At 41.0% G+C, this 13,497-nt stretch overlaps 1 protein-coding gene across 5 annotated transcripts in view; it reads right to left on the bottom strand.

The window, feature by feature from the left end:
* Window positions 1-13,497, bottom strand: part of LOC126183206 (synapse-associated protein 1) — a 308,327-nt gene that overhangs the window by 37,006 nt on the left and 257,824 nt on the right. For all 5 annotated transcript variants that reach the window (XM_049924981.1, XM_049924982.1, XM_049924985.1 and 2 more), the window contains exons 5-6: window positions 10,985-11,125; window positions 6,878-7,017 (exon numbers count right to left, since the gene is read on the bottom strand). In XM_049924981.1, coding sequence (XP_049780938.1) covers window positions 6,878-7,017; window positions 10,985-11,125 — 281 coding nt within the window. The remainder of the gene's footprint in view (window positions 1-6,877; window positions 7,018-10,984; window positions 11,126-13,497) is intronic.

Genomic DNA, 13,497 nt, shown 5'->3' with positions numbered 1-13,497 from the left:
TAAGGTCAGAGACCAGGAGAAGCAGTTGCTTCAGATTCATCCAATAAATGCACAAAACACTACCTGCAGAACCGGCTGCAACAGTTTATAAAATTTGCGCAATTGGTATATACTCCGGAATGTAAGAGGACACAAGAAAGCCAGCATTGAAAAATCATGGTAAACTAAATATCAATGACTGTGGTACACTTGCTGATGAAATTAATATTGGAATCGGCAGTATAGTCCAATCCACGAACAATGGCGGTTTGCACATGTCGAGTCATGGTCAATGCTTGCATTATTGACGATGCAAGTGGCAGTTGGGGTGAGCGCATTCTTTCTGCTTGTAGAAAGAATATATACTACAAATTACATCTCTCGCTTCTAATGCAGAATTTATCACTTACTACCACTATTAGCGATGACAGCTCGCAACAAATGGAAACGAAATTCGCTTAACAACTTGCTACGATCACATTTAGTGCTCACACTAGCTACAGTGGTCACAGCAGAGCACTCTGAGCATACTGAACTGGCTGTCAGAACATACGTGACTTAGATGTGCGGAACAAGCCTTAACTCTACCAACATTGTTCGTGACTAACTATACGCTTATGTTGAGGATATACATGCCTGATAGCACTGGTCTTATCAACTGGTACTGGATGAAATTGTTGAGATTAATTGGATCCATCAAGTTTCAGCTTCACAAAGATCAATAACCACTGCCAGTTCTCTTTTGCTTAGACAATCATCCCCACATTTCAACTAATAATCAACATCTTAACACCATTCAACAGATAGCTGTTGATTAAAGCAGCAAATTCTACACAAAAATGCAGCAGTTTCAGTTATCTTTGATAACGAGCTGGGCAACAACTCCTCTTAAGTTGCAAGGGCTTACTTTGTCTCCTTCAGGTGCAGTCTACTTGGGTAGATGAATATTTGTTACTCATTAAGTGTATATGATGTTAACCGGATTTCCACCTTTGGATTCTTTTTGTCCATTTTGGATGATACTGATGAAGGTCAAATGTTGCATGGCTGCTCCTCATCAGTAGTTGTCTATGAGTATGCACATTTGAGAGGCTTTCCACTGTTTGACGCAGAGCAGCACTTTACAGTGACAGGACTTCCTGAGACTACTATCCAATTGTTCTGAGACGATGACAACAGTGAACATGAAGGTTGAGCATCTCAGGAACTCAAGAAGATGGCAGAATTCTACTTATGACATTAGAAACCATGGATTTCTTTGTTTCATGCCGGGAAAATAAAATAAATATCAAATCATAGCACAAACTGGAACGTCTCTGCTATTCCATGGTCAGTGCTTAATTACATTGTACTTCACATTTTCTGAACAAAAATTCAAAATACAAATAAAATTTTAAAAAATTGAGAAAAAGATATAAAATGTTTTCTGAAATCATTTGCCTAAAAGCAAGAAATAATACAGATTAGAGAAACATTTGACACATCTTCAAATTATTTTCAAAATCTTGCACAGCAAGAGGGATGCCAATTTAGAATTTAGAATTCAATTTTTAACTTATAATCTTGGAATATTAAACAGTATTACAGGATACTTGTCTGATGGATCATGTAGATAGTGCAGTTGATGTTGCGTGTCCTTGACATATTTCTATTATCTGTGCCCAAATGTGTAAATAATTCCAACAATTCGTCACCCTTAAAAATTTTTCTATAGAGAATCCTTCAGATATCAACAAAGAGAAGGTATGTGCTACAAGAAGTAATATCACGCTTATAAGTGCTGTTGTCATCATTGCTGTGTCATTCCGATCATAATTCAAATGTATGTCAAATGTTTCTCCAGTCTGCTTTATTTCATACTTTTAGACAAACAATTTCACAAAACATTCTACCTTTTTTTTTCAATTTTGTTTTCCTTTATTTCATATTTATTTCATGCTATTACGGCACCAACTGTACTTGTAACCTACAGTGAAAATATGTATTTCAATCAAAATCTGTAATGGAAAAGTTATGCTGAACACACCACTCCTGCAATTCATTATTACTATTACATAGTTACCGTAATTGATCTTATTATTGCTGATATTCCACGTATGGATATTCATGTTTTATGGATTGATTTATTCTGCATCCGCATGACTTTCTCACACATCAGATCTACAGAAAATGTGTACCATAAAGAAATGAACATTCCATGCTTCACTTCAGTGTAATTTTCTCCAAGTTCCTTTCTGACAATTTTGTTATCGTGTCTTACGTAACAGGTTAAATAGTAGTTCCATTAATGAAAGAAATGGGTGTTGGAACAACTTTGCAATTAGCAACAGTATAAAGTCACCGAGTCAAAGAACACAAAAGTTCCAAAAGAATGTTGTTTAAGTTCGACAGATGTATCAACACACGAAATTTCAATCAGACTGTGGGGGGAAGGAGGGAGGGGGAGGGCGAGGGGGAGGGGGAGGGAGAGGGAGGGAGAGGGGGAGAGGGAAACACTTGTCACCTGTGATTCCACTCCTCTCAGTAAAACAATGGCCTTAACATGCACACAAAATTAATCTTGCTTCACTGTCAAACCCATAATGTTTAATATTACGGCACACTATTTATTATGTAATTAAATCCATAAGTATAAGCTCACGCATAGCAATTTTGCAAATAGGTAGCTTCACATGATATTCTGCACTTTCCATGTCACAGACAATGTATGGTTAAGAGCATTCTAGTTTCCCCACACCATTCCAGGCCAATGCCAGGGTAGTTCAAACCAAGCATCAACACCTTCCCTTCCCTTATTCATTAATACTAGTAAAATGAAGTAAACCATTACACAGAGAGATTCCATGATGATGATACAATGTTTCAGGGATGACAGACAAGGGTAAATCTATAAATTCCCAGTAAGGGACCCTGGTCTGGAAATGACAGAGTTTAAAGTTCTATGTGAAAACCATCCTTATATCTCCAACACTGGAATGTTTGTACCAGTGCTGCTGTTTTGAAGATTGTACAGTATGCACTTTTCAAAGGTGGCAGTATGAAACAAAACAAGAAAAAAATATCCAGTAAACACGGGGTCTAAAGTGTGTACCTTAAAAGCTGCAAACACTTTTTCACTTTCAGTACCGTGAAACATCTCTTCTACTGAAGATGTGCTTATAGCTCCCAAGGCATGCATTTCAGAGCCCACATTTATTGGGCTTTTTTCTTGTTTTGGTCCATACTACCTCCAACAAAAATAAGGGGACTAAAGGGCTTACATTAGAAGAGATGTGTTTCTCAGTATCTAAGATGATCAAGTGCTCACAACTCTTAAGTTATGCAGAGGTATCAGAATGATTTTCGCTTTTAACTTTCAACTTCGTAATTTCCAGACCAAGGTCTCTTACCTCAAATTGATACATTTACCCCTCTTCGTCATCTCAGAAAGTTTCTATCGCCTTCAGTGTCTTTTTTGACTACAAATCCATAGTTCATGCTTTTATTGTCCTGTTTAGCTCCCCTTCAATGGGCACTGTGTATTTTGCAACACATTCTTTATTCATATTAATGACACACATTCTTTATTCATATTAATGACACAGAAGGCAACTGAATGAAAATAATGCAATGATATAAATGAAAGGTCTGAGTTAGCAAAGCTGCTGCTGAACCACATGGTCAAATCATTCCTATCAAAAGCACACCAAACTCTTTAGGGTTCCACCGTAAGTCTCAGTTCTTACACTCACTTTGAATACAGACAAGGTGACTGAAATTTTATGAACAATATAATGTGACACCATCAAGCACAAATGCTTTTCCAAAACAGGTAAAATGTGTCAATGTTCTTCACTACAGATCATTCAGGATCACACTAACACAGAAGTGGAAACTATCTAGACATTCTGTTATTCTGCTTATAATTTATTACAGTCTGAACTGCTATTTCTGCAACAAGTTACATACAGTTCTGGAACTGTGTACCCTCCAATTGAAAAAGAAATGTACTGAAACTTAAGTGCTCTCTTCATTAACAGGAAGCAGACACGAAAAACTATATGAGAAAATATAACTGACGAGATCACTCTCATGAATTGTGTGATGAAAACTGACTTTGCAGCATATCCAAAACAAATTTATACGAGGGCTATCCACAAAGTACATTATGTTTTGGAATTAAAAATAAATAAAGTACTGGAAATTTTTTTTATTATATACACTCCTGGAAATGGAAAAAAGAACACATTGACACCGGTGTGTCAGACCCACCATACTTGCTCCGGACACTGCGAGAGGGCTGTACAAGCAATGATCACACGCACGGCACAGCGGACACACCAGGAACCGCAGTGTTGGCCGTCGAATGGCGCTAGCTGCGCAGCACTTGTGCACCGCCGCCGTCAGTGTCAGCCAGTTTGCCGTGGCATACGGAGCTCCATCGCAGTCTTTAACACTGGTAGCATGCCGCGACAGCGTGGACGTGAACCGTATGTGCAGTTGACGGACTTTGAGCGAGGGCGTGTAGTGGGCATGCGGGAGGCCGGGTGGACGTACCGCCGAATTTCTCAACACGTGGGGCGTGAGGTCTCCACAGTACATCGATGTTGTCGCCAGTGGTCAGCGGAAGGTGCACGTGCCCGTCGACCTGGGACCGGACCGCAGCGACGCACGGATGCACGCCAAGACCGCAGGATCCTACGCAGTGCCGTAGGGGACCGCACCGCCACTTCCCAGCAAATTAGGGACACTGTTGCTCCTGGGGTATCGGCGAGGACCATTCGCAACCGTCTCCATGAAGCTGGGCTACGGTCCCGCACACCGTTAGGCCGTCTTCCGCTCACGCCCCAACATCGTGCAGCCCGCCTCCAGTGGTGTCGCGACAGGCGTGAATGGAGGGACGAATGGAGACGTGTCGTCTTCAGCGATGAGAGTCGCTTCTGCCTTGGTGCCAATGATGGTCGTATGCGTGTTTGGCGCCGTGCAGGTGAGCGCCACAATCAGGACTGCATACGACCGAGGCACACAGGGCCAACACCCGGCATCATGGTGTGGGGAGCGATCTCCTACACTGGCCGTACACCAATTGGGTCACAGACATTGCTGGCAATGGAGCCTTCGAAAATATAAATCCTCAAATTCTAACAGTAATTCTACCATCTTCTCTCTCTATATTCCATTTATATGTTCCACTTTTCTACATAATGCAGTTTTAACAGTGGCTTGCAGTTGCTTTGGTTCACTCTCCTTCTACACAACTCACCCTCGCACGTCCGCATGTATCCCGTGCCACCCAACGTGCTCTAGAAGGTGAAAGTCAACTACCCTGGCCAGCAAGATCTCCGGATCTGTCCCCCATTGAGCATGTTTGGGACTGGATGAAGCGTCGTCTCACGCGGTCTGCACGTCCAGCACGAACGCTGGTCCAACTGAGGCACCAGGTGGAAATGTCATGGCAAGCCGTTCCACAGGACTACATCCAGCATCTCTACGATCGTCTCCATGGGAGAATAGCAGCCTGCATTGCTGCGAAAGGTGGATATACACTGTACTAGTGCCGACATTGTGCATGCTCTGTTGCCTGTGTCTATGTCTATGTGCCTGTGGTTCTGTCAGTGTGATCATGTGATGTATCTGACCTCAGGAATGTGTCAATAAAGTTTCCCCTTCCTGGGACAATGAATTCACGGTGTTCTTATTTCAATTTCCAGGAGTGTACAAATGAAAGCCACACTTAAATACTACTTTTCTACATAGTTGCCATTTAAATTAAGGCACTTATTGTAGCGATGGACGAGCTTGGAAATTCCTTTGTCGTAAAATTCTGCCGCCTGCGCCTTCAACCACGTGGTTACCTCTTTTGGGACAGAAAAGGTGTGATTTTTGTGGATTTCCTGGAAAGAGGCACTACAATAAACTCTCAAAGGTATTGCCAAACTCTGCACAACCTCAGAAGAGCAATACAAAACAAGCGCAAGGGAAAGTTGGGCTCAAAGATCTTGCTGATTCACGACAACGCCCGGGCCCACACGGCAAATGCCACTCGTGAAGTTCTCAAATCTTTTAAGTGAGAGTTGTTTCCTCATCCGCCGTACAGTCCCGACCTGGCACCGAGTGACTTCCACTTATTCCCAGCAATGAAGAAGTGGTTGGCTATGCAGCATTTTGATGATGACGCACAGCTTCAAGAAGAGGTAACCACGTGGTTGAAGGCGCAGGCGGACGAATTTTACGACGAAGGAATTTCCAAGCTCGTCCATCGCTATGATAAGTGCCTTAATTTAAATGGCAACTATGTAGAAAAGTAGTATTTAAGTGTGGCTTTCATCTGTATATAATTTAAAAAATTCCAATACTTTATTTATTTTTAATTCCAAAACATAATGTACTTTGTGGATAGCCCTCGTATAAGAAGTCAATGAGGAATAGAAAAGATAATTTTGTTAGAGACAAATGAAGAATCTTACGTACTTTATTTCCGTACTGTCAGGAAGACAAGATCATTTTCCATTCCGTTTGTGTGTCTGTCAATCACTCAATACCTCAGCTGTATGTTGAGTTGTTACCTTTACTCCTTTCATCGTCTGTATTCTACCAAAAAATTATTTTCTAATACTGAACTCTTTAAATCTTTTATTATTATAGACAAGTTCAATGACACCCGTACAAGCACCATGAAAGAGCAGAATCATAATATTTCTACTAAAGATATTTTCCAATTTGAATAGGAAAGAGCATAAAAAATGCTTACCATCACTCCTTTCAACCAATTTTGTTCAGTGGGAGAGGGTTAATGGGATAACAGAAAAATTAAACATAACATTCCAACAAAAGATGTGAACATACTGAAGCACATGAAACATATTTATAATGCCCTAAGGATTACAGACACAGGCATTGTGTGGAAACTAGTACTTACACTTTAGGAACCAGTTCAAATCTCATCTTCTCAAGATTTGGGTCCTCTGCCAGCGTTGCCATGGCTACGGGATATGACACTTCATAGTCAAAATGAAAGTCTACGCCAGCTGGTGGGCTACGGACAAAGGTTCGCCTGTCCTAGAATTTTAAGAAAACATTTGCTTAGTAGTTCAGAGAAAGAGAAGTTTCACCTGAAAATTAACATCACCTAATACTTAACAATGAAGTCAATACTGAAACATTCACACTGTGTGTGTGTGTGTGTGTGTGTGTGTGTGTGTGTGTGTGTGAGAGAGAGAGAGAGAGAGAGAGAGAGAGAGAGAGAGAGAGAGAGAATATGAACCTGATCTCCGAACACTAAAGCTAGTTGAATTACAAAGGTTGCAGAAGCAGAAAACATTTTTTAAATATTTATGTTACATTAAAGATCTTCTGAAGATGGTATCAACATGTAACATATGAGCGTATCACATCAAATCAATGCACTGCATAGTTCAGAAGCTGGCTTGCACTAGAGGCACAGAAGTCACATACAGCTTTCTTGCAGTATATCCAGTAGTAATGTAAACATTTCCCTATGGCTCTAATGCAATTTTAATGTTCAATTCACATATAATCAATTTCATGACTGTAAGCTTGACATATCAATGCACTGAATCTCAAAATAAATTGTGATGCTGTTAACTGAAAATATTGACATAATTACCAAAATAAATTAAATAGGTGTAAAGTAAAGCACATGAATGTTCTAACCACAATGGTCTCCGAGAAAATGGCTTTTAGCAATGTTTCCTAGATCTGCTTCTTACCCGTCACACAGGAATCCTGTTACACATTTGAGAATTGCACTGGCATCAATATGGCAAAAAATTTATGTTCTTGAATATATACAAATATTAGGTTGGTGAATGTTTGCCTTGGTTGATATCCACTATTACTTGACAAAGGAGATAACCTCTCCCCCCCTTCCCCACCTCGATGTCTGGAAGCAGGCAACAATGTGACAAGCAGAATTGGTATTTCTTGTCTTATATAATGGCTATGTCAGCACCAGTGAAGGATGTTTTTTGTCCCAAGTGGAAATGTAGCACATTGCATCCCATATGCTGCAAAGGGAGAAATTACGCAGGGCTCTGGGTCAAATACACAGAATCAAAAGCAACAGATACCAATATTCATAATAACTGTTCATTTTTTGGACAGCAGTAGGTAATGCTGAAGTCTGTCATTCACATGGACTGACACTAAACTTGCATGTTAAATCAAAATTTTTCTCACCCTGTCCAATTTAAGACAGTATTTGGAAGTTAATCTTCAGAAATGTAGGTACAGGATTTATAAAACCTTAAGTCAAACGAGACTACATTAAATATCGAGGAGAATATGAAAGTTTCTATGCAGAGAGCGAAAAGTAGCAAAATGAGTGAACTATGTAGTACGTGGGCAAGTCAAAAAGTAAAGGAAAATTTAAATTAATTTTTCACTGGGAAAATAACTGCAACATAGTTCCACTACACAAACTCCCTCAGCCTCCAAACACATCCTCAGTCTCATGAAATGATACACACACCCTGTCCAGTCACAAAGTGACCCACTTTTCAAAAGCCTGAATAACCACCTGCTGCAGTGCAGCACATCAAGAAGTGTCACTGAGGTTCTGGAAGGTACTGACATGGATGTGGAGCCATGCCGACTTCAGTGCTGTGGCCAGCTGTGCTACGTTTCTTGGTCGAGAATACATGGCTCAATCAGCCTGACTGAAGGTGGTCTCCCTCACTCTTGACTTCGTATAAACCCAGGGAGTTTGGTGGCCACAAGAGTACGCTAAATTCATCCTGGCACTATTCAAACCACAAACTTACACTGTGAGCAGTTCAACACGTTGCACTTCCCTGCTGGTAGATGCCATCATGCCGAGGAAAAATGAAATGCATGCAGAAGTTGGCATAGCCCCCAAGGATACTGTAACAAACATTCACAAGACCATAACACACTCTCCTGGTTGCAGGGTGTTGCTTTCAGACATTTCATGCTCCACACACCAATAGAAATCTGTCTGATGGGTCATGAAACGCAATTCATTTGCAAAGGCCCTTTGTCACCACTAAGGGGACATCCGGTTGCAGTACTCATGTGCAAAATTCAAGTCTGACACCTATGAACAGCTGTCAGCATAGGTCCATGACCCACATACTTACTGCAGCAACATTCACTTGAGGAGACACGTTTCGTAACCCCTTGGTTCATCTGGGCAGTCAGTTGCTCAACAGTGGCGTGTCTATTCACCCATACACATCACTGCTGCCGTCTCTCACCAGTGTCATTAACGGTTCGTGCTGCACCACAGTTGCCTCAGCAACGGTTTTGGATAGCGCTGTTTTGCCATGCACATACACTTTAACCACAGTGGCACACCAACACTTTACAAACTCAGCTTTTTTGGAAATGCTTCCACCCTTGAGCTGAAATACAATAATCTTGCCTCTTTGGACATCAGACAAATAGCTCTGTTTCTGCATTATGACAAAGAACGTACTGTTTAGTGCATGCCCTGGACACACTTCATATACCCTCCACAGTTCATTCTGCCATCTGCCGTATGCGAGCGATTATTGCGTATTGATATCTAACATAGGCAGTGCTCACATTAATGTGACTTAATCGTGTAATTCTGTTCCAGAAGAAGCTTTGTGCCATCATCTAAATCCACTCTTGCACCTTATCCACGAACTTCACACATTGTATTCATGCATGCAGGTGCTCCTTCATGCAACCAAACAGGTGAAATTCATCTTGAGCTAGACCACGATTGTTTAGTGGGTGCTCCAGCCACTCAAAACCAATGTTTTAAGGTTACTGGATATTGTCTTCCCAGTAGTATGAAGACAGCTGAAGCAATATCACACCTTTTGTAAACTTCCCTCTCCTATTAGTTTTTGATTTTGGATTTCAGATCACACATTAGCTCACAACTGCTACCACTTTTTATTGTTTTATCTTTAGAAGTGTAATGAATTAGTGGTGGATCTTCCCTATCCCGGAACACGTATGTCATCAACTTCTCTGTAGAATCCTGGCTTTTGAACTTCCTTCTCTGCCAGTTAATCTGTTTTCCTAATGATGGACCCGTGTCATGTCTTAAATGTGATTTCAATATTTCCAAGAATTTCTTTTTGCATTTTTCAGGTGAGATGGCATCCAACAAATGTGCACATTGTGATAGTTTAGAAATTTGTGGACAACTGCAATCACTGAACCACAGCTAATGTTGGACTCATGTGCAGTCATCAATTCTCCCATGATGATTATCATAAATAATTTGCTCATTGTGTCTATATTGCTATCCATTTTTTAAGTGAGTGGCATACCCAACTGCTCTTCATTACAGATAAAGACACACTGACTTCTGAAATGATTTATACTCTCTTAAATTTTTTTGTTAAGTAAGAGAGCTATCACCACACTGCAGGGGCATTCTGCAAATAATATCCACAGCTTTAGTCCCTTCAGAGTATAGGGAATAATTACTCTTCATTTTTTCCTTGGTGCATACAGACAACAAGGCACTCATCATAAAATGATCTCAAATCACTACAAAAAAAGAGTTAATCACTGAAGCAATACAGCTGACGTACAGGAACAACAGTGAGGTTAAGAATGTTATTGTTGAGTCAGTACAGTCTACCAATGGAGCAGAAAAAGTGCCCTTACTTACTGACTTGTCTTTTTTCTCTGGATAACATATTTCTAATATAGGCTTGATTACTCTGTTATGGTCCTCTACAAGAGAAACAAAAAATAACTGATATGGACACACACTATTATGTAAACCTAAAAAAAATGTCTGAAAATGCTGTTTTATGAAACCACAATCCTTTGTCAGATTTTCTTATCTGGCTTAAAGAGAACAGTTAACTGATAAGGCAGTTTAGTTACATTACTTATTTTTGTGTTAGAGGATACTGACAATTCTTTGTAACATGGGTGGTTTTATGAACTGGACACATTTGTGGTATTGAATCCAATGAACCACTTGATGTAGTGATGTAAGTCATCTGTAATGTCATACTCCACAAACATAATTAATATGTAAGGAAAAAAGTACCGTAGAAAGTGTGAGGCATTCTTCTTTGAGAGATTCTTCATTAGCACAGCCAACCCATGGAGGAAAGGCAGGTTCCGCACCTTTTGATTGTTTTTCCTTGATGAATGATTCCTGTTCTTTGTTGAAGTCTCCAAGAAGGCTCTGAAACACAACAAATATATGTACTAATCTCAATGTTGATTTTTGAACAAGAATTGTCTTAGTCATTACATAGCAAAAGCAATATGAATTATGTTACAGTAACAAACTTTTGGAACAAATCTTGTCCCATCACGTGTCTAGGAGAAGGACCACGTGAGGTTGCTAGGAGGTGTTTGGGAGGAGAGACTGCTTCATTCCACATTTTTGTGCTGCCGACTTACATGTAAATAACTAAAGTTTAATGGTGTTGACTTACTATAAAATGAAAGAAGTTCAAAAACACTGAATGAATGTGTCAGGAAGAAGGGGGAAAAAAAATTGTCTGACTGATACAAACATGAGTCTGCTACACATAAGTAGCCATCATAATCGGCTGTCTCTTCAAAGACATTGTGTTTATGCCAGTGACTGTTAAACTTTTTATTTCCACTATTGCAATTTCGGCCTCAGGCCATTATCAAGTGCAGATTTTTTGGCTTGATGATGATGATGTTTGGTTTGTGGGGCACTCAACTGCGTGGTTATCAGCGCCCGTACAATTACCCAATCTTTGCTCAGTCCAATTTCGCCACGTTCCTGGATGATGATGAAATGATGAGGACAACACAAACACCCAGTCATCTCGAGGCAGGCGAAAATCCCTGACCCCGCCGGGAATCGAACCCGGGACCCCGTGCTCGGGAAGCGAGAACGCTACCGCGAGACCACGAGCGGCGGACACATTTTTTTTTTTTTTTTTTTTTTGGCTTTAAGCCATTTCCACTTTATACAAGCTGACACATTTATATGTCATTGTCATTTGTTGTTACGTACGTTTGTAACACTGCTAAGTAGTGCAAGCACACATGTCCGTATATCGTAAAACAGCACAGTCTGTGCATAAGTATGTTCGTTCAACCACCACTAGTAACTTTTGCACTAAACCACAGCAGTGAATTAATGTTTACAGTCTGTGATTTGTTGATTTTGGAGAGAAGTTCTTCAGCACTGATGGGGAAATAATATTTTGTAAACTATGAGAAGTTAAAGTTACTGCAGAAAAGCAGTTTAATGTGCAACAACACTGTGATACAGCCAGACACAGCAGCTTTGTGAAGAGAAGAGATGGACAGCAGATAAAACTGTTATTTGAGCAAACAAATCGATCTACAATCGTGTAGTCATCCTTCAAGGGCCTGTGTGATACAATGATGTCTTGCAATTCCCCATTGGAGAAGCTGAAGAATCTCTGCTTCAGACAGTTCTTGGAGAAGAAAAGAGCAGATCCAGAATGCTCACAAAAATATGAATTAGTGTTGCTGACCAAAAGATTTGAGTGTTGGTTGGTTGGTTTGAAAAAAGGGGGGAGGGATCAAACTGCTAGGTCATCAGGTCATAATTCCACAAGGTGCAAGTAAAATAATCGAGACATACAAAACACAGCAGGAAGAAAGGAGAAAACCCACAAGAATGACAGAATGGCAACATACACTAAAATAGACAGAAATTGGACCAGAAAACCACAGAGAGACGCAAGAAACATGTAGAAGAGATCAAAACAAGAGAGCAGATTACCATAGCTGGCTGACCATGAGAATAAAAAGGAGAAGCCAGCCACTCTGCAAAGTGGTAAAAGGAAGGACTCCAGTTAAGACAGAAGGGATTGGATGCGAACTGCAATCGTAAGCTCTGACCTGGGCCGCTGATGTGGGAGATGAACCGCTGTGGTTGGGATAAGGAGATGATAATTCAGACACGCAGGAGAACTACGAACATGTGCAATGTAACTGTCGAGCAGTTGTGCATGCCTAACCTTCAATGAAGGGACTCCTGCCTCCACCAGGACACTGGTCACTGGACTCATTCTGAAAGTTCCCGTCGCTAGGTGGACACCACAGTGGTGCACTGGGTCGAGTAAAGGCAATGCGAGGGTGCCGCTGAACTGTAAACCAGACTCCCATAGTTATGGCGGGATTGAACAAGGGCTCTGTATAGCTGCAGCAGTGGAGAACGATTTGCACCCCAGTTGGTGTTGCTCAGGCAGCGGAGGGCACTGAGGTGCTGCCAGCACTTCTGCTTAGCTGACGAAAGTGAGGTAGCCAAGACAATCGGGCATCGAAAACCAATCCTAAGAATCCATATGTCTCCACTACAGTGAGTGGATCATCATTAAGGTAACTACAGAAATGCATGACACACGACGTTGCGGCTGAAAACTGGAAGCCATGGGCTAGAGCCCATGACTGTGCCTTCTGAATGGCTCCCTGTAGGTGCTACTCAGCAACACCAGTACTGGAGGAGCAGTACGAAATGCAGAAGTCATCTGCATACAGAGAAGGTGAGACCGACGGCCATACAGCTGCTGCTGGACCATTAATAGCCACTAAAAATAC

This window comes from Schistocerca cancellata, chromosome 4 (assembly GCF_023864275.1).
Source record: "Schistocerca cancellata isolate TAMUIC-IGC-003103 chromosome 4, iqSchCanc2.1, whole genome shotgun sequence".
In the NCBI taxonomy this organism is placed as follows: Eukaryota; Metazoa; Arthropoda; class Insecta; order Orthoptera; family Acrididae; genus Schistocerca; species Schistocerca cancellata.
This window is presented reverse-complemented; position numbering and strand designations above follow the sequence as displayed.